A 21804-nucleotide genomic window follows, 5' to 3' on the forward strand; every position below is an offset into this window, starting at 1 on the left:
CCCAATCTAAAGAAACAGTAATGGTGAAATTATAATGTAACAGTGCTAATTAAAAATAATAGAAAAAACATTTCATCTCCTGCTCATTAGCCTCCTAGATCTCTACAAAAGGTTTGACAAAGTTATCTAAATAAGGGCCATGGAGGAAAACTCCCATTTTACATGGGTTTAAGATGAGCTTCTTGGGAGCAGTGTAGCACTGAGAGCATAGCGTGGCTGCTGTGGTATCATTTATGCTCTATTCTGAAATAGTAATCTGAATTTATATTAGGGCTCAGATAGCTGCCAAATCCAGCATACGAAGATACATAATATATTTTCTTCTCAGGGTGAATTGCTTCAGTTACGTTATTCTGAGTTATTGTTCAGCCCTGTGCCTTCATGTTGAGTATATGTTTGTAGTGTGTATAAAACTTCTTATGGCCCGGCTCTGATTTCATTGACGTGGTTGTTAATTCATTAACTTCAGTGGAGTTGTTCCTGATTTATTCTGGCAGGAGTGAGGACAGAATCTGGCCTTAAATCTTCAAATTAAAAAGTTAAACTATAAAATATTGTGAAATAAAATACTGCCAACGTGTTCCTGTTAAGTAGTATTTCAGATGAGACTAAAATAATAATAATAAAAAATCATAGTTAATAGAAAACCAGAAATCAAGTATATATACAGAAAGAAAAAACTACAGATTTTTAGTCTACAGTGAAATAACATAATTTGATTTAAATATTATTTTGAATATATGCTCTTGTAATGGTGCCAAGTTATCAAGCAAAATTGTTGTATTTTTGCCTGGCTATTGCATTTAAAAATGAAGCCAGATTCACATTTCTCAGTTGATGTTTACCAAGGGTTCTTGTAATCTCCAGTTATATTAGCAGATTTGTTTTTCAAGTAAATGTATAGTTGAAATTTATAGATTAGTGCTTTATTTGGGTGAAAATCTAATTATTCCATTGATTATAGATCATATTAGTTCATTAAAATTAGCTGTTTGAATACCTTTTCTTTCTTTTTTTTTTTAACTAGAATCAAAATGATTTAAAAAGTTGAGGAAGTTAGCATCTCTAGTACTGAGCTGGGAAAGAAGCAGAGAGAAAGAATAAGCTTGTACAACCAAGCAATCAAATGCTGACATTTTCATGTGGATCTATGAAAAACACATGTAAAAGTCTTTATGCAGTAACACTTGCAGTGACCTGGGAGATAAAGTGATACGGGAATTTACCATCTCTCTGTAAAACATTTCCCCTTTTATTTTCGAGTGATGTATGGCTCAGTTACACGTGTGTGTGTATTTTTTTCAGCTGAGTGCCGTGGCTTTAGGAACGTATTGGCGAAGGTTTACTTGCACCCATCTCCCCGTTGGTGGTCGCTTTGCTCTAGCATTAGCTGGGGAAGGGCTGGAAGATCTGGATGGGAGGAAGACGGCAATTAGTCGTGGCCAAACTCTGACTGGGAAGTAAACTTTATTCTCTGGGGACTGCTTTGTCAGAAAACCTTAGGTTAGCTCCTGAAGCCTAATTGACTTAGCATTATTTACAGATTTATATCAATTAGTCCCTCAGTGGATAGCAGTGTCCTATTGTAATTCTGACAGTTTTTCTCAGAAGGCCACTTTACGTAGCCCATCTTACGCAAGCAGGTGCCAGAAAAGCACCGAGTGAAAATTAGAGGATTTGCAATCAAAAATGCTGGCTTATATGGTTCTAATCTGGAATTGCCATAATGGAAAAAGGAGTTGTGAACACATGTGTATGAATGGACTTGTTCCACAGTTAACAGGAGATTTATGGCGGAAGAAATCACTACAGAACAGCAAGTGGTAGAGATTGCGTTTTTATTTTAATACGAGAGCCAAGTCTTGCATTAGGACATTGTTGAATCTAGTGCAGAAAATAAACGACCCCTGAGGGACAGTGTAGCATTCTGTTAGATTGAAGGGCCTTTAATAATCCCGTGGTCTAATAGCAGTTCAGATAGAGAATGCATGAGAACTTATCTTCTGCTTTCACAATAATGCGTGTACGGTAACAAGAAACAGTTATGATGTGTTGGCACCATAGCTTTTAGCAGATGACTTTTTAAATTAAAAGATAAGTTTGCTGAGTGACTTTCTGGAATTTATTTAATGAAGGCCCATAAAATATGATATCTGTTTACAACTGGATTAGCAGCGCTGTGCTCAACTACCAGTCTTTACTCTAGGCAAGAAGTGTGGAGCAAATCTGAAATCTTCTTTCATTCCTGGAAAGTTCAAACTCATTTTGGAAAAGCATAAATTTAACTTCTACATCTGTCTGTCTTTAGTCTTGATAAACAGTGTGTGTTTTTGCAGGTTCCGTGTTGTCTTGTCCTGCAAACCATAGGCTGTAAGTCAGATGTGCACAGAAACATTGCAAAAAATCCTCCTTGTTCAAAATTTTCAAGTTTGGCTTCCTCTGACTAGCAGTAAGCAACAGCAAATGTGTTAGTATCACATTTTTTTCCCTTTCCCTTGGAAAAGTCAATATATAGATTAACTTCAGTTACTTGTTTTTCTGCACAGGAGATGTTTGTGGATGGGGCTAATTTTTGATTGAATTACATCTACTGTATTTTTATTCTGTAGTTAATAGATGTGTTTGGGGTGTGCGGGGTGAGAGTAAGTTCTTCCTGAAATATCTTCCTTTTTGGAAACAGGTAGTGGCAAGTTTACCCAGGACTTGCTAAACCGTAAGTGTATTTGAGCCTGGGCTACAGCTCTCTCTAAACAAACAGTTCACGGTACTTGTAAGCAGACAACTTTGGTGTGTAAACGTACACTAGATGGCAGTTTTGTCATATCTTCCAAGTTCAAATAGCTCTGTAGGAGAACAGGAAAGGCCATCAGTGTTTAGTCTGCACTCACGGGGTCCCTGCATGACCAATGTGGACCCCATGGACTTCCTGGAACATGTGTTAGCAATTTAGCAGCAGACATTTATTTCTTTGTTTTACTGCTTGGCTCTTTGAGAAAGTGTTGGTACTCAGTTATGGGCTGTCTGGATCATGTCAGAGGCCATGGGGATCAAGTCCATGTGACAGGCCAGACTGAGGAAGGATGAAGTTGGAGGAGGTGAGGAAAGTGACCCTTACTTCAACAGCAACAAGTCACTGCCTGTCTGTGGACTGTGGCCAAAAGCCTGGGCGTTTTAGGCCTAATACAGCTGAACAAACAAAACACTTTGCCCATTTGGCTTTTTCATATTTCATCGACAGTAGTTCAATCAACGTCTTTTCTGTTTCCTAAGAAGAGGTTCTTATTATTCATCTTTTTTTTTTTTTATCCCCCTTTCTGTTTTAGCCCCATCCAGACGAGGTGACCTTGAAATCCTTGGCTACTGCATGCTGCAATGGTTATGTGGGAAACTACCCTGGGAGCAGAACCTGAAGGACCCCGTGGCTGTCCAGACTGCGAAAACAAAGTAAAACTAAACCCACACGTACACACGCATGTACCACCCCAGAGCCCTACAACATCCTCATCACTTAAAACAGGTCTGAAAAGGACAATTTACATCCTGTAGAGTATCACCTTACAAGAGAGCTAAAACAATTTTCCTGAATAGGGAGGTGTAAGAAGCAGTTAAAGACGTGAACTCCATGTGCATGTAGACCCTCTCGCACATTTTTACGTATGTACTGCTGCGGAGATACGATAAACTCAGCTGCAGAGTTCAGTCATTTTGTCTGCCAGGTATTTTTTCAGTGCTCTTTTTAAAGCACACATCTGTGAACAAGTGCGTGCCTTACTGCACATGTGGAAGGATGTTGTAGGTTTCCGCTGAAGTTCTTGGGTGCTTTGTAGAGACTGTGGTACAAAAGTCTCATGGAAGTTTTCTTTCAGATGTGTATTGAATGTATTTAACTTGCTATTTGATACCTGGTTTTTAGATGTTTTTATGTAGGTTTTTAATGTTATACAAGCCTACTGATGTTACAAACATTTAAATACCAAAATACTAAAGAATTTGCTTAAAATCTTTTCTTTTTCTCAGCATGACTCGTTAGAGCTTACTAAAGCAACAGAGTGTATTAGTGTTTTCTTTCACTGCTTTCACAGTCGGGACTTGAGAGAGTTAATTGTATGTGGTACAGCATTGCCTGTAGAAGGCTATACAGAAGAGTAGTTATCCATAAATGTAACATCACAATTGGAGAAGGCAGCAAACTTTTAAGTAGGGCAAGTCACAACAGAGGTACACAATAGGGATAGCTGATCCACAGAAATCAATCTGCAAATTCAGTGTGGCATCAGCTCTCAACAGAGAAAAAGGTTAGCCTGCAGACTGTGGATAATACAGATTGCATCTGTAAATGTTGACATCGTATGTTATGTTTAATATTTCTCCTTTAGAACTTCTGATCATTACACAACCCCCTGCAAGGTAACACTTATACAATTCAATGTTAAATCAATTTAATCAATCAAGCTGCTTCGCTAATTCTTCCTGTGCAATTAACCCTTCAATTGCTTGCATTCTCAGGATGCCAGGCAAACGTGCCTAGGAGGAAATGTACAGAAAATGATAGATTAGATTTAGCAGTAACATCCTTTTAGTTTAACGAATCATGTTCCTTGGTATCAGGTAATGTTCCCCTTTAACTTACCTATTTCTGAGTGCCTGTGCTGTTTTTAAAGGCTGGAAATAGTCATCTCTGTGTAGGTGTTTACCTGGTCCCTTCTAAGTACGTGACCAGCACAGGCAGATCACTTCTGAGCACACCAGACCTTTGCTGTGAGTCTGTGTGATTGGGATGAAGACGGGGCTAGGCCTGGAAGGGTGATGCATTTGGAAAGCAGGAGTCAGAGCAGGACCTCAAATTCTGCTGTCCACTGGTGGTCTCATCCCTTCCTAACAGGCTCTTAAGTCTTTGCTGCCAGTACCTGGGCCGATGAGGCCGCTGTGCATGGGTAAGAGGGTATTTAAGGACTGCTGGTGTACTTGAGATCAGAAATGTTCGTGCCACAATTGGAGGGGAATCTCCATTTGAATTAGAATTTAAGCTAAATAAAAGGAAAATGTGTACATTTAAATATATAATTCCCACAAATTGAAAAACCTCCTTCTGGTATTAAAGAACAGCGCCTGGTGAGACTAAAGGTCCATCTAGCCTTGGATCCTGGTTTGAAAGATTGTCAGGAGTGCAAGGTCTTAAGAAAAAGAAAAGGAACTAAAGTACTTTTTTAATGAACTGTGTAATTTTTTCCTTGAGATTACTTGTGTTTATTGCATAGGAAAACAAAGTGACTGCAGTGTGGAGATGTGCATTCCAAGGAGCTGTACATTAAATAATCCCATTCCTCTTTCCGTTTGCTACAAAATGCCAAGCCTACAGAGATAGCTTCACGGGGTGGGACTCACAGGCCTGACCTTGGCAGCATCCTTTCGTTACCACAGAAGCAGGTCTCAGACCAAGGCGTGCCTGGTGGATTCCATCCTTCAGACGTGTTGGCAGAGCTTGGCTGAAGTTCGGGTCTCAGGGAAGCTGTTGCATGCCAAAGCAATTAATTTGAAATGCCTGGCTGACCAGATTATGGAACTGAAGATTATTAGCCTATATACCCCAATTTATGCATTTCAGAACGTATCCTGTTCCTCGTTGGTGGACCTTTATGACTCCTTAAAACAAAACAAAACAAAGGATCCTTTAACAGCATCAGCAGCTAGGCTGCACTAATAGATTTCACTCAGAGCAAGGGGGCTGGTGTATTTGCAGGCTCCTCCAGGTGCTAGGAAATTGGGGTACGTGCCTGCTCAAAGATAAGAGCTGGTATTACTTCACCTATCTTTTAGGGTGTGATTCATTCTGAGCTCCAATTCTCTTTGCTATCTCTGTTTTTGGGTGGGAATTAGATCTGTGCCCCTGCATTTTATTTTAAATTAAATAAAATTAAAATTAAATTATTTTATTTTATTTTATTAATTTGCACAGGACTCACAGAGGTTTATCCTCCCTCTCCCTCTCTCTGTCCCTGCCTTGCCTGCTTGTAATTTTGACAGCCATCACCCAGCTGCCAGTGAGCCTATATGGCAGAAAGAATCTGATGTTAAATTACTCCTAGGCAGACCAGAACTGCTTCTTAAATTTCAAAACACAAATATTAATCATTAAGCTGAAATCAGAACAAGCTATTTCAGCTCAAAGGAATTTCTTTTCTCTCTCTAGAAAGCTTAAAACATCTATGAAGGAAAACTTAATGTTAAAAGTGCAGTCGTAGCTGCAGGCTAGGTCTTGCTGAAATCGGCAGTCTCTAAAGAGTTAAAAATATAGCTGGTAAGGGGAGATCTTGTTTTAAAAGCAGAGCTGTGAATCATTAGCTATCCTGGAGGTCCACTCCCTTTGGAATTGAGACTTGCTGTCTACCTAAATCCCAAATGAAGAATCACCTGCTCCAAAACCACATTAAATTGTTGCACTCTCATGTTGTTTCAGACTTATGGATGAGCTCCCAGATTCAGTGATGGAATGGAATTCTTCTGGAAGCAGCTGTAGTAAGTGTGCTTACAGTGTCTACCATATAGCTTTTCAGTCTGTTACAAAAAAGACTTAAATGTCTTACTCTATTTGGGAGAAGCAGAAGAAAAATAAAAGTAACAGAAATTTAACCAACTCTTGAATTTCAATTATTAAACTTCATTGCTGTGCTTTGCACCTTTAGGCAGATGTGTTCAGATGAGTCACGCAGTGCTACCAGTCTCTGATCTTGGGACAAACTGAGAGTATCCGAGTCAGCAGCACCTGACTTTCCTGTCGTGCAGCTCAGTTCTGTCTAGCCTAGAAATCAAACTCGGGGCTCAGCTTCTCCTTTCCTTTTTTGCTCCCAAAGTCCTTTGATGTCCTGTCCACATCCTTACTCTCCTCCACTAAGCTTCCCTCTCTTTCCTCTGTCTTCCTGTGTTTACTTGCTGAGCTAGTTCAATTCTGAGGAGAAGGTAGCTGTGACTTCTTTCCTGCACATGGAAGAGACCAGGGTGAGGTTTCCACTATTAGCAGCTTTTTACGAGGTTCGGATGTGTCCCTTGCCAAATCCAGGAATACAAGGTTTGGTAATGAGCATTAAAAGCTGAGGGACGAGGGAATTAGTAAAGAAATCTCTACAATGCTCAAAGATATGTTCTGTATTAAATAGGGTATTAAGATAACAAATAGTACAAAATATATGTAATTCGTGAATGGAGGCGTTTGGAGCAGTTTTCCTTTATCCTGTTTGTGTAAAATCTGGCACTACAGTGGAAGTTCTGTGGATCCATGTATGTCCAGCATAAGAATTCAGCCTGCTGTATCTGTATTTAGCTGATAACAGGGTAGTTATGTAATACTCACTGTTAGATTGTATGTCAGACTCATTAATTTAGGGTGTAATTTAATTGAACTAACAATTCTGACTTCAGTGGAAGTGGATCATGCCCTTCATGTACAAGCTTATTATACTTTAAGCATTTTTAACCTGAAGGCTTGTTTACTGCAGGGACAGAAAGTAAATTTCTGGATGAGTTGAACGCTGGTCACTCTACAATAAACGATTCTTGATGCTTAATGATACTTAGTGATTAAGGATACTTAATGCTTTTATTGCAGGAACTTCTGTTTCTGCTTTCCTGCATTGTCCCATAAGCAAGTACTAAGCAGATAATACAGGCACTGCGGGCTAAATTTTCAGCCCTCGTGAGTGGCAGTGCAAAAATCATAATCAATCTCATCTGTGATGCATGCGATAGAGTCACTTAAGAGATCTCAGCCACATGAAATCCAGGGTGTCAGGAAGCAGTACCTGTCCTACAGCAGAAGGAACTGTCTACAAAAGTTTTATCGCGTAGTATTTTGAGTTTGAAAAAGCAAATGAAGGCATGGTTTGTCTTGTATGTCTCTTCAGTGAAATACACAAGTTGTCCAGGGAAAACCCCTTTTTGTTTAGGGAAAACAGCACATTTCCTTCAAAGGTCAGGATCTATTTAGGTTTATTTACTTATTTTCACAACATTTCTGTATTTGAATGATTGGAATGCAGGGCACATTACATACAATATATTCATGATGTACATACATATTTAGTAAATGTTTACTTCTGGGATTTTACCAGATGCTAATATCTGGTGAAGCACTTCAGTTTTAGGATACACTTGGGTCTTCAACTGAAATAAAAGTTTGACAACCTGCACACCCCACACCCCCCCATGTTTTCCTAATAGCATTATTTCTGCACATTCAGTGGTTTCCTTGTTTCTAGAACCACTCAATAGTGATAGCAAAATAATGCTGCTGTTAGGCTGTATTAGTATGTAAACAAAACCACTATTTGTCAGAGTATTAGAAGTAAAAACAAAATTCTCCTATTCTCCAAAGTATTCTAAGAGTAATATCTATGCAGATTAAAACAGAGTTGTTGAGACTATTTAATATTTAAAGTGGTATTACAATCCTTCATATAGAAACTGCTTCTGTTTTAATACAGAACTGTCCAGTATTTGTCAATGAAGTGTTTTGATTAATTATGTTTGGATAACTTTCAGTACCACACAAATTACTGCATATGCATAACAAGAGATAGCACTTAAGGGTTAGCTTGTTTATCCAAGTCTATCTTTTCCTTTTCTCATCTTGTAAAGACAAGATACTGTCAGCTCTGTTTTGAGTGTTGTCTTCAGCTGAAATTTTGTCATCTTGTTTGGCAGCATAGGATTGGCATCCATTTTGGAATTAAATTCTTTTGAAGTTCTAGGTCTACACCAAGTTAAATTTACATTTAAAATACACTCCACAGGTGAACTATCCAAGTTCTTGGCATGTGTTTATGACTTAGCTTATGATGAAAAGCCGAAGTATGAAGTGCTCAAGAAAATCTTGCTGGATGGATTAGAGTCAAGTGGAACTCGCTACGATGGCCCTCTGGAATTTTCCACTGCAGGATGCGGACGAAATCGTACTGCTGAAGCGTCAAAAGTAAGTAAGAGAGTTCTGGGATTATTTCCGAAATTGTTGCCTTTTCTTTTGTAGAAGAGGAAGTAGTTTAATATTGCAAGATGAGACTGACACAGCATTTCTTTTTGCCTTAAATACATCGTGTTTGTTAATTCCTGTTTCCCCTGGCTTTGCTAAAAAGTGGGATGTCAACCCTTAAGGAGGAAGAACTGTCATGAGTCCTTTTGACCTACGGCCTCTCACTTCAAAGTAGTAGGTCTGTGGAGAATGATTTACTTTCAGGATAATGGGGAAGTCAAGGACTTTGTTCACCAACATGTTGAAGAAAAGCCTGAATGCCAGTTTTTTCCTTCTTTCCAGATTAAAAGCAAAGTTACCTTTATTAGTGAAAGCATTTAATTCATTTTCTTACTTTCAAGCTGTTCTTTGTCATTTGCTTTTATACTCCTGCAGCCACTACTGTGAAGGAGGTATTATTCTGGGATTTAACTGCATTGTTGGTATGCAGTGATACACTAACGTGGAATTTGAAAACTGACAGCTATCGTGTTATGTTTTCCTTTTGTACCTTTAAGTCTGAAGCTACATGGTTACTAACACCGTGTTTTAATAAGTGGAGATTGAGGTAATTAGCAGTCTTACTGGACTTGCTGTGAAATGTCAGTCCCGGCATACTTCTGCCTTGAAACTACCCGTATGCAAAAGCCCCATTTCTGTCTCCGATGCGTGTGCAATAAGGCAGGGTCAGGGTACCATTCATTTTTAATATTTCTGGTGAACTTTGGACCATCACAAGTATACGTGAGCCAAGAATGCAGGATGCAAACTAATGTGACTGATAGGCTGCGAGATGAATGGTGATTCAAGTATCAGTGCACAGATGGTTCTGATTTGCTGAGTTTTGTAGCTGCTGCAACTGAAGACATAAAATATCCTTCTAGTCATAAATTAGCTCTTTGGAAGCAAAACCTTGGCACCAGAGCTTTACAACCTTCAATTAGTAGGGAAAGAAGTATTTGAATGACTGTGGTATTGACATCTGTAGGCCTGCATAGTAATCATTCCTAATAGAAGAGAATATCTGTTTGAGGGGGTTTTGCATGGCTAATTAACCACCAGTGAGAATATGTAATTTTTTCATGATCTCCTGATTGTCACCTTTCTCTCATGATACAATTACATTTTATTGTAGCAAGTGCCTCACAAACCAATTGTCAGCACTATTTACGTATTACGGAAGGCAGGACAAAAGTTCATGTTTAATAAAAAGGCACTGGGTTTTGATCTTGGTAATTACAGATACTTATTTTAGCAATTTTATTGACTTTTCTGTTTTTACCACTTTTGTCTTTTAACGAAACCAAAAGCTATTTCCATGACAGAATTTCCCTTGCTATGATGGTGACCATGTTGTCCTCACTAATTTGAGATGATTTTTTTTTCTCCAGTTTGTATTGTTTTCTGAAGTTAATTGAAATATCAGGTAGCTGATAACTGATCTCCAGTGGATCTGGTTGGATCTCTGGTGCACATATCTTTGATTCCTTAGGGTTGGATACTGGATAGTAAAACTGTTTTCTTCTCATTGCCTGGTCTAAGACTTGTTCAGCATGGAGGCATAAAAGATAAAACCTCAGGACTGTAAAAGCTGCTGTAGCACGTACTGTTTGCAAGTGCACAACCCTACTGAAAAATCCACGACCGTGGAGTGTCACTTCGGTGCTGTAGGCTTAAGCAGAATTGTTTCTTGTGGCCAGCGAGACTTGGGAGAGAGTCTGCATTTTGCTAGATCTTGACACCTATCATCACATTTTCAGAGAACTTTTTATGTTGACTGTTGTACTTTTTGGAATAATAAGAATTCTGGTGCTGTTCCAGTGACCACCTATTTTTTTTCCTCGAGTATGTTTCTTCAGCCAGCTGTGCTGCTTACATGGAAAAGCTTCCCCTAACAGTCACTGCAAAACAGCTGTAGAAAGGAAATTTCTAGGGTTATTCAAAGGACTTAAAGGGCACTTAAATACGAGTAGAGAGAGCAGGTAACTGAACTTTCTCTAAATTTATTGCTATTTTTAGAAAATCCAATATTCAATCTGTGGCTATTGACTTTGGAGAGTATTCAAGGCCTGGTGCACTTCGGTGCTACAGTCCTGACAGTGTTCGATGGCAGGCGGGCACTTCCCACTGCAGCTCCTTGTGACGCTGTTTGCAGTTATTCCAGTTCTGACTCCTTTCATCTCACACTTCTGCATTCTCTTTCCACCTCTCCTTTTCTTTCACCAGATATTCCTCCTATTCAAAAGGCAACCTAAAAATAGGGGGAGTTGCTACAAACCAGCCCCTGGCTCCTCACTTCTTGCTTATGAGCAGAATCAGACTGTAGACAACCTGTCTGATTCCGCTTGTACCTGTTTGGTGCAGGAAAGAGGTGATCTTAGGTTAATCCCCTTTTGAGGACCAGTAAACACCCATAAGTACCAGCAAGGAGATCGTGTAACACCAGCTCTCCTTGAAGGTGATGTGAGGACTTGCTACAGAATTGAATTTTAAGATGTAGCTCCCTGTATAGTACATCAAATTTGTCTTAGAATGACATAAAAGGTGTAACAGTGGCCAGCTATAGCACTTTGTTTCAGTTACATATCAAAAAGATGATAAAATATTAATTAGGTTAATTCTCAAACTTCCTTACCACAGTTTTTGGCACTGGATAAATATTCTCAGCTTTCTCACCTACAGTGAAAGTGCTAGGATCAGGGCCAAATGAAGTATGGTAAGGCCAGCTGACTAGTTGCTAGATCCCGTAAATTTCATATTAAAAAAAATAATTAAAATACTGACTTGTTGCTTTACTAGTAATGGATGATGGTAATTTTTAGGCATACAATAAATATTTAGAAGTGCTGTAAGTTCTCTTTTGAAAGTGATTTTGTAATTTAAAGTATGTGTACGTTGTAGAGATAGCAGGGTTAGCTGTCAACAAGATCAGCAGTTCTTACACGATGCAGTATGGTGCCACGATGCAAGGAAAACAGCTTGGGCACCCAAACCCAGCTAACTGTCAGTGTGTCTCTGAGCCTTGCCTATGTAATTCCCTTTCTCAGGGCTCTGGATAGTGTTATGTCCTGAGGTAGACTGACTGAAACTAGCTTGAGTTGGCATTCAGAACAGATACACCTTTCTGTTTCTAAACATTAATAATTTTCACAGAATAGAACTATGGATTTTTTCTCAAAAGATGTTTTGGATTCAGCTCTATGAAGTGCCTACTGGCACTTTCAGTGCTATTTGGGTTGTGCAATTTCTATCTCCTATATGTATTTAATTTGCAGTAAGAAAAAGAAGCCTATTATTTCTTTTCTAGCTGCTATATTGAGATACAGCTGCTGCACACAGGACCATATGCAAACATTACAGTTACAGAGTTATTAGCGTGCCAGAAGTACCAAAGGCATGTGGCATACAGCCTGTGTTTTGGCTACATTTGTCTTCCAAGTTACAAAAGCCAAAAACAGACATCATTTGATACCCAGTGCTTAGAGCAGCACTATGAAAAACTTGCATTAACTCAAGCAACTATTCACCATGTATTCCCAATTACATTTCAGAAGACTGTAGAATATAAGACTTCATTCTTAAATTAGATTACCTGGGCCAAAAGACTTATTGATTATCTTTTAGACAGTTTTGCATTTGACTCAATCCAGTGATATGAAATGCATTCAGCTCTACTTAATAATACAAACAGTGACTTATTGGCCTCATTCCCAATAAAGGTTATTAATGAATATTTTGAAAGGTATAGCTCGTTTATTTTGTACTTCCCAAAATACAGCATAGCTCTAACTTTGTACTGCTTGGAAAAGACATTTATTGATAACTAAAATGCTGAAAACAATTATTCTGAGAAAGATAAAAGCTTATTCTCATTCTGTGTTCTCAGGACTGAAGTGAAGTTAGAACGGTTTTCTTTTTAAAATATGGAGGGACTTTTTACTAAACAAAATTGCTGTCTGTTCATCAACAGGTTTGCTTACCAAAGCCTGTGCCAAAACCAGTTCAACAGAAGCAAAAAAAGATGGAAGGGGAGGAATACATGCGCCCAAACAAGGCCTGTACTGCGGTAACAGGCAGACGACTCCCAGATGAAGAAAAGCCAAGTAACTTACACCGGATGCTTCCCCAACCAGAGCCTCAGCAGGTGAGGATTTTGGCATGGCTGTAAATGCATGGTATCTTCTGGGAGTTCGCGTGCTCTGTTAGCTCAGTGTCCATACCTCCTGGGAAGGGCAGAGGAAAAGAGTGCTTGAGAAAAGCCAAGCATTAAGTCCCAAACCAGCAGAAGCTGGCATGTGCTTAATGGCTTGTATTATTTGAAGCATTTGGAAGCTTCTTATGTAGCCCAGGTAGTAAGTGCAGTCAAGGCGCTATCCTTACCTGTTTCCAACCTTCAAATATCAGAGTGGTACCTGTGATAATGGTAAATCCTGCTGATTTTTTTTTCAGCATACAAAATTACTGTCTGTCCATCAACAGGTTCACCTACCAAAGCCTTCACGGAAACCAGTGCAAAAGAAGCAAATCAAGGTGAAAGAGGAAGACTCCAACTATCCAAGCAGGCCCCAAGCTCGGATAACACGCAGGCAATTCCAGGCTGAGGAGAAGCCAATTAAATTGAACAGCACAATTCAGGAGCCTGACCCAGAAAAGGTGAGTTTTTTGGTTTTACTTTTGAAGAGGCGTGGCACGTGGGGAAAGAAGGTTGAGCTTTATTAAAATAGACTTTAAAAAACAAAGAAACAAAACCACCAGCACACACAAACCCGAAACTAAGTGTATGCAAACTTGATGTTTGCCACAAGCACTAAAAGTTTGTGTGTGGTTGCTTGGTCACACAGCTGTTAAATTAACATTCGTTTAATTTTTTTCTATAGCTTTGTAGTAAAGCACTGGAACAGTGTGCATGCCCAACAGATACAAGTGTTGGGAAACAATCTCTTTTTTTTTGTCCCTGTTGTTTTCTTGATAGAAACTTTCTTTAGTAGTTACGTTTTCTACATAGTAGAAAACTTGATAGCAGTCTTGAGGTCCTAATTCTGACTTTTTAATCTGAGGATTTTAGAAGCTAACTAACTCACCTCAAATATTATTAGTAACTACTGCATAAAAGTATTGAATGGGTTTCTACAGAATGAAAAATATTAATCAAGGTTTTAGTAAAAACTAGTGCAAAATAAGGTACATCTTAATGAACATACTGTGCTCCTTTGTTTTCTACAGAGCTTATCTTAGCAAATTCAGCTGTTTGTTTCTTTCCTATAGAAAAAATAAACTGTTAAATGAAGACAAGTTCTAATAAGCACAAAAATGCAACTTTTGATACAGCTTTATTATTAATACAAAATTCTTTGCTTCAAGCAGTCTGCTGATCACTGCCTGGAGACTCCGGTACAAGTTAGGAGAGTGAAGCAGAAAAAGCACAGCTGTACCTGAGAGCATCAGGCAGTAAAGTGGTGAGCAGAACAATTTCTGGAGATGTCTTGGCTAGTAGCAAGGTAGTCAGATTCTGAAAAGTCTCTGGAGTTTTGACACAGTACCATTGTTTCTGTGAAGATATTCTGAGTGCTGCTTCATGGTTCTTAAGTGCAAAATTTTTAAAAATATTAAGGAAAAAAGGTGGCATTCCCCCCATTTATTTTCCTCCTGTATAATTTGTTTAAAAGCTACTTTGACTCCTTAAGATAGGTGTAGATGCAGAAAGAGAGGCACATTTGGCTTTACAGTATTACATAGGGTAAAAAAAAATGAGCTGGTGTCCTTGTAACTTCTGTTCATTTGAACAGCAGGCACACCACATGGATTGTAGCTCTTCACGCTGGAGTGTAATGTGGGGATTCGTGTTTCCCTCCTCTTTATGGGAAGAAGGAAAAGGTCTTGCATATTGGATTATTATTTGCATTTTGGTTTAGCCTTTCTAAAAGCAAATCCACTGTTCCAGTATGATTAATAATGCTTCATCTATGTAGAATAGTTCTGTAGTTAAAATGGATGTCCTGTAACATTTAAGAGACTGAAATGAAAAACTGGAGATGGGAAAAAAAGGGGCAGGATTGATAGTCTTGTATTGCAGACCTCCTCTTACTTTCTTTCATGTAATTTTGGGGATTGGTACAGGAAAACTGTATTTTATAGTTGTAAAGTTATGAAAATTCAGGAGGATACTTCATGCACAAAAGGGAAAAAAGTAATGGCTAATGTAGGAGCTGAAGTAATGAGTGTCTGTCGAGTGTTCTCCAGAGAGCAATTCCCAGCAGTTTGGTTAGGCACCCACCTGGAGGAGTTAACTGCAGGGACCTTGCTGTGGCCTAGACGCTTGGATGGGATGGTCACCCTGCTCTTAATAGTAGTAGATGGTGCAGGTAAAGGTCTGAATACAGAACTTAGAGGGAAAGTTGTTTCTCCCTGTTTTATCTTTAAAGGGAAGTACGTTCAGTAAAACATCAGATAGCTGCTTGGATAATAACAAGAAGATGAGAAAGACTGAGTGGGTTTGCTTTGTAAGATGCTGCTGAAAAGCCCTTACAGTTTAGGTATAAACAAAAAGGAGAAACAGTTCTGTGCCACAAGGGGAACACCTGAATGAGAGGAGTAGGACAAAAAGAGTAGGATGCTTGTGAGAGACAGGACATCTGGCAAACTGGGAAAGAGAGAATGTGAAAGACAAGCAATGTCTAGAAAAGAATATGGAAACAACAAAAACCAGAGAAGAAAAAACTTATGAGCTAGTGTTATGTCAGACGCCATAGTATCTGTCTATCAGAGGGTGCCCATTTTTTCACGTCTGTCACTAATCTGAAAGAGGAATAAGGCAGCAGATAATGAAGACAGGAAATTTCTAATAGAAAAATACAAATTAGATTACAAATGTTCACCAACAAAGCTATATTGCTATAGTAGAAATTAAGCAGGATGTATTCACAAAAAATAATATATTGTGAGTGAGATCATGGAGAGGAAACCAAAGGTAGACATTTTTCAGACACAGTGGAAAATAAAGGTAAAATTTAAAGTTCTGGATTCGTGACAAAACAAATAGTAGTGTTTATGGATTTATTTCAAAGATAAAAATCAAAACGGTAAGCTAAAGATGCCATTGCTTCCACAGACCTAAAAATCCAACCACCCTATCCAACTGCAGCAGAGAACATGCTAATAGGATATTTATGCCATCTATCATAAATCAGGAGAAGTTTAGCTTCACTATAAAATGCAAAAAGTTACACAAGTTGAAACAGCAAATCAAATTTCAGAGTATTGGCTGGGTTTCCGGTCTTTACTAATAAGAACACTGTAAAGACTTTTAATATATTAACATTTTTGGGAAAATAAATATGGAAGATTTTCAGCTGTTCACTTAATTAAGAGAGAGTCTATCTCTTTAAATGGTGTCTAACCATACTTAATGTTATACACTTACTTAATATACATCTGCAAATCCAAGAGTTAAGAGTTTGTCAGAATTGCATTGCTTTTTCCAGAATAATTTAAATACCCTGATCTTTGGCATCTTTTTTTTTTTTTTTTTTTAAAGCTGATTCACGTCTCATTCATTCAAATACCAAGGTTGTAATTATTTTTTTTTCCTGCAGAAAGACACAGGAAGAGAATTACCACCACTCTACCCCCAAGCAACATTCTCAGAATTCAAAAAGAACAACCAAGATCAGCTGTTTACTACGGATCATCCAGTATCATTGCAAGAACCTGGTCTTTCTATATCAACTATATTTAGACTTGCATTTACTGAAGAAAGATACCACTACAGTATAGCTATACTTGCGCTTCTGTTTCTAATATGGCTTTCTTTGTCTTTTACTTGATGTAACTGTTTCATTGTCTTCTGTTTAAGTGCAGCAGTATTCCCATCATGCTGTTTTTCTCAAAGTTTCTTCATGGAAGATTTCAGTGTCAGGGGCTTGGAAAATAGATTTTTAAAATAATAATGTAAATACATCTTTTAGAAGCAAGTTACCCTAAACTTTCCAAATCTGCACTGAATAGAGTTCCATATGCACTAAACTGTTTTTGGGGTGTTTTGTACTATGAATGTTGGGATTCATTTTTTTGGAAATTAATTTTTTGCTACAGCAACATTAAAAGAAGTATCATTAAAGATAACAGCGTGGTATTTGATTATTATAAAACTAGTGTGTTGCTAAAGTACTTGTTATCATAAAATCTTTTTTCTGTTTCCAAAGATCTTTAGTTAAATACCAATGCGTTAACTGCATGGGAGTCTAAACTATTCTCTCTTTACCCCACTGAGTAAAGGGAAGATAAAAGCTGCAAAATGTATTTTACAAAAGCCTTTTTACAATGGCTTGATTTTATCAAAGCTAGCATACATCTCTTAATTCAATCACTCATTTTCACTGGATTTCCTTACCTTGTTACAATATGGACATTCACCAAAGATGACATTAAAACTCTGTCTGCTCGAAGGAAGACCTTGTAGCCACTGTAACACAAGTAAGTGAATTAAAATTCACGTTTCTTTCATATCAAATTTAAGAACTGTCTATTAGCAGAGGATTTTGCAAATAGAGTTCATTTTATATACATCTGTCCTGGTGCATGCCAAGCCAGTCTGTATAACCACAAAGCAGGGCAGGTTCCCTTCCACAGTGAGCTTTTTTTTTTTTTTTTTAATGATTTTGGATTAGAACACAAGAGAAAGCACAGTGGCTTTTCTAGCAATCCTTATGGGATTTTGCTTCGTCTGAAACTTGAGGTGTGAAATGCTTATTTTTTAGGGTCTGTCAGTGTGTTAACAAACAAGCTTGTTCCATTAATTACCTCATACAGGCAAGCCTGATGAAAAGGTTGTCCACATCGGGGATCATCACATACTTGATCTGGAGTAGTGCCATCAAGTCGATAGGCATAGCAGATTCCACAGTCCTTAGTAAAATCCTTAAAACACACGTGTTAGTTTACAGTAGAACGGAAAGGAAGAACCAGGGATGGAACACAGAGAAACGTTTTCATCTATCTGGCTCTGGGTTTGCATTTTTTGTTATTTAGAATCACTAAACACGTTTACAACATTATGGTCTTAACTGCTAGAGTAGTTGCTGGACATACAAGACTGCTTGGATATATTTTATCTTCTCCCTGCATTACATCTAGTTTGACAAGTTTTTTCATGCTCTTGGGCCTTACCATTTCTTTTTCATCAAACACAATTTGTATTTGGGCTTTAGACACAAAACCTTGCAGTCAGATATTACTTTAAAATTTCACGAGTGAAAGCCAAGCTAGTAATCCAGTGTTACAGCATTGTCAAAAATTAATTCCAAGTTTGTTTGAAATGCACCAGTATTTGGATGGCCTCTTGTCCCCTCTAAGCAGCTCTACCTAATTAGAACTTAAGTCATCAACATCCATAACAGAATGTTTGGATTTTTCCACATCTCATTAGCTACTCTGGAACTTCCTCTTTCCCTTTTAATAGTGAAGCCTGTTATTAATCGCCTTACTGCTATGAAGGCCACAGGAAAGTGTGCACCTCTAATCAAAGGTTAACAAGCTCTGACAATTGTTGCTTGAAGTTCAGAAGTCCTTATGACAATATATTAATCCAATTACCTCTCTTCTAAGTCTCTTATTTTTGCTGGCAGTTATAAAATGACCATTTAAATTTTACTTACTCAGAAATAACAACTGTTCATTAACAAAAAGCAACTTACGTTTTCTTCTAGCACTGCACGAGATGGAAAATCAATTTCTAAGACGTCTTTCAAGTTCTGTAATAAACTGATTTCTGGGTCCCTGCAAATGGGAGAGAGGGAGAAAAAAGTCAGCACTAAGAACAGCAAACACCATTTTGGTTTTAAACCTGTATTACTAAAGATGCTTACCACAAGTGCATGTTGTTGTTCAGCTTAGTTCTCAAAGGGTTAACCACTACAAAAAATGTACATAAATAATTATAGTATCTTTAGGATCCTCTTCTGTCCCCTGCCAAATTCTACCTCATGTTTCAGCACGGAAGGGCAAGGTATATTTTGTTGTTGGCTTTTTTTTTTTTTTTTAAATTACTCGAGACACCTAAGTCAATGATTGCCCTTAGTTTTAAAAATTCGGTATACTAGCCTTTAAAATATCATACTATTGAAGATATGATTTATTTCCCTGTAAGAAGTTGGCAACAAACTGTGGGAAATAGAATAAAAGATAAATATGTTCACATAGTACTAGGACATATGTAGTAGATTCTTTTATAAAGAAAATTATATTAAAATATAAACATGGTTGGGTAATCATCTGTAGGATAAAGATTTCCCTGTGAATTCTGTTAGGAAAGCACTTGAGAAAAGCATCACTCAGTGCAAAGCAGCATGCCAGGTATTTAGGCTGTTAAAAAAAACGACAGCATCTACTGTGTAAAATTCTCCTATGCACATAGCCTAATTCCTAGCTCCGCTTAAGCAGAGTTTACCCCAGGAGCCCGGAATAGCTTGCACTAGTATCTGCACACCAGAGATCAGATTCTAAAAGTGAAATGAACAGCATGTGTCTGCTGGCTTACCGTGATCTGCTCCAAGAAAATAACACTCGGGGAGCATGTTTGGATGCCTGGGATCTACCTCTATGGTCACTGAAACGTTGTTCCCTAAAATGAGAGAAAGCAATTCATATGTGAAGCTTTTCTTTGCAATCAACTACTTAAAAACTGAAACATTAACTATTTTAGAAAAGTTTTAAATTAGTTATTTCAGGCTTTTTTTTCATTACTACAAATAATTAAGAAGTATCCAAATTAATTGTACAAAACATCAGTATAAAGTTTTTCTATTTAAATTTCAGTGGACTATAATTAAAAATATCAACTTACTAAAAAAAATCAGACTAGTTTTAACACTTAGAGTTTTATTTTTGAATAATGAAATTAAATTAATGTTATAGTCAATTTGAAATATTAGTGATGTTTTAAAGGTAATAGAGATGTAAATGTTATTAATTCCTCATCATCTTTTATAGTCAAAAAGACAAGAGCAAAGCCAGTATTAAGGAGTTTAAGCAGTAAAATCAATGTAGTAAATCTCTCCACCTCACTCTTTACCTAACCCACCTTCCTAGCTTTTTTGCCTTTGGACTTCCTTCTAATTCTCCTTTCACTCTTCCTGGACAGGATCCATCTAATATAGTAAGTCTGTCTAAATGCTGGAATTTGTGAATGAGACAAGGGCTTCTTTTAAGCTCTATTTTTACAAATACTAAATTTCCTAGAGGTGTCACACAAGTCATCATTTTTTCTAGCTAGGTGCTCATAAGTTGCAGATACACAATACTTTCCTGCAGAATTTTTCCTTTATATTGAACACCATAAAGTTGTAACAATTTCCTAAGCAGGCTCTGTATTCAGATAGAATGTGGGTTTTTGTTTGTTTTTAAAAAACACAACTCTTAACTTTGTATTTAAGTCCTACTTTTAGTTTACGTAACCTGATTAGATAAGCAGAGCAAATAACAGCCTGAGTTTTACTTCTAAAATCCATGTGATTCCTTCAAATCTTTTTGTACCTATGGCAATTCTTCTTGTTGTAGCACTCCGTGTGGGATTTTCTGGCTCAAGCACCCATGTCTTTCCATCAATTTCATCCATGGCATCCCAGAATTCTTTCAGTGATTCTAATGCTGCCAGGAACTGATTATGGATGTCTATTAAGGAGTTCTATGAAAAGAAGAAATTTAAACATAATATATAGTTTCTACCTATGGATATACAGAACATTAAAACAAACAAAAAACCTGTAGGTAATTTAACAAGAGTTAAAATCTAGCATCCATCCAATTATAGTATGTTAGCAAAAATGTTGAACCTTATATAATAATGCTTTATTTTTTTTTTTCTTTTAATCAAAACACCACAAATTAGGTGTATCTGTATCCTGAGTACAAATAATTTCTCTAATCCTGGTAATTCTAACACATGATATACATACATTATAGTTGGATTTGAAAGTATTTTAGACTCCCTTTTTAAGGAAACTTTTCTAAAAAATGGTAACAACTATTCCTTTCCATTATAACTTGTAACAAACTACTGGAAAGCTTAAGTAAAAATCAGCATCATCTACCATTACACTTCTAATATTATGATAGTTTGTCCCTGCTTCATCTGAGCAACATGATGTAACACAAAGAAATGCCCACTAAGGTAGATTGGGAAAAAAAAAAAAAAAAGCTATGATATATAGCCAAATAACGTCGTAAAGGTCTCAGAATTAAACAGCATTAAGCCAGGTACTTAACATTAGATTTCAAACCATGTAAATATGGTAAGAGAAGGAGAAACCATGCAATAATCAGAGGATTACACTCAAGGGATTTCAATATTTGAGAGTGGATTAGATGGAATCAAAAAATCTGTGATTATACAGGACAACAGACAGAACAGCAATGCAAAAAAAAAGTCTTTTAAACATCACTGAGCAAAAAATAAGTAATTATTTCTACAGGAAATGGCTTCTTCAAGTAGAGAAAACACTCAGCAGTCAAGTTAACACCTTTTACAATGCAGATGCCTAGAGGTACAAAACATGAAGTTGAATTTATGGAACCAAGAAGAGGTGAAGAAAGCAAAGAGGCAAGAGATGTGTTTTATTTGGAGTAAAACTCCATACAGGTTTTGAGCTGAAGTAAGCTAGAGTCTGATGTAAAATGGAATGAGTGGAGGAATTTGGAAGTGTCACGAACAGACCAGTGGGAGAAGACCAAGCAGTCAAAACAAGGCTTCACACGGATAGATGAAGCTACAACAGGAAAAAGTGAAGGTGTCAAAAAAATGGTAAAAG

At 37.5% G+C, this 21804-nt stretch overlaps 2 protein-coding genes across 7 annotated transcripts in view; one reads left to right on the plus strand and one right to left on the minus strand.

The window, feature by feature from the left end:
- Positions 1 to 17122, plus strand: part of VRK2 (VRK serine/threonine kinase 2) — a 46042-nt gene extending 28920 nt beyond the window's left edge. The window contains exons 8-13 of one of the 3 annotated variants that reach the window (XM_068675307.1): positions 3324 to 3444; positions 6458 to 6516; positions 8787 to 8965; positions 12972 to 13145; positions 13481 to 13654; positions 14363 to 14457. In XM_068675307.1, coding sequence (XP_068531408.1) covers positions 3324 to 3444; positions 6458 to 6516; positions 8787 to 8965; positions 12972 to 13145; positions 13481 to 13654; positions 14363 to 14437 — 782 coding nt within the window. In that variant the 3' untranslated portion in view covers positions 14438 to 14457. Of the gene's footprint in view, positions 1 to 3323; positions 3445 to 6457; positions 6517 to 8786; positions 8966 to 12971; positions 13146 to 13480; positions 13655 to 14362; positions 14458 to 16593 lie in introns of those variants that run through there. The other 2 variants (XM_068675306.1, XM_068675308.1) reach the window with 2 other exon arrangements.
- FANCL (FA complementation group L) overlaps positions 8965 to 21804 on the minus strand; it is a 36881-nt gene continuing 24041 nt past the window's right edge. For 3 of the 4 annotated variants that reach the window (XM_068675311.1, XM_068675312.1, XM_068675309.1), the window contains exons 8-14: positions 20531 to 20681; positions 19536 to 19619; positions 18865 to 18910; positions 18694 to 18775; positions 17801 to 17917; positions 17391 to 17462; positions 16041 to 16919 (exon numbers count right to left, since the gene is read on the minus strand). In XM_068675311.1, coding sequence (XP_068531412.1) covers positions 16884 to 16919; positions 17391 to 17462; positions 17801 to 17917; positions 18694 to 18775; positions 18865 to 18910; positions 19536 to 19619; positions 20531 to 20681 — 588 coding nt within the window. In that variant the 3' untranslated portion in view covers positions 16041 to 16883. Of the gene's footprint in view, positions 10914 to 16040; positions 16920 to 17390; positions 17463 to 17800; positions 17918 to 18693; positions 18776 to 18864; positions 18911 to 19535; positions 19620 to 20530; positions 20682 to 21804 lie in introns of those variants that run through there. The other variant, XM_068675310.1, reaches the window with a different exon arrangement.

The sequence above is a fragment of the Anas acuta genome, chromosome 3 (assembly GCF_963932015.1).
Source record: "Anas acuta chromosome 3, bAnaAcu1.1, whole genome shotgun sequence".
Lineage (NCBI taxonomy): Eukaryota > Metazoa > Chordata > Aves > Anseriformes > Anatidae > Anas > Anas acuta.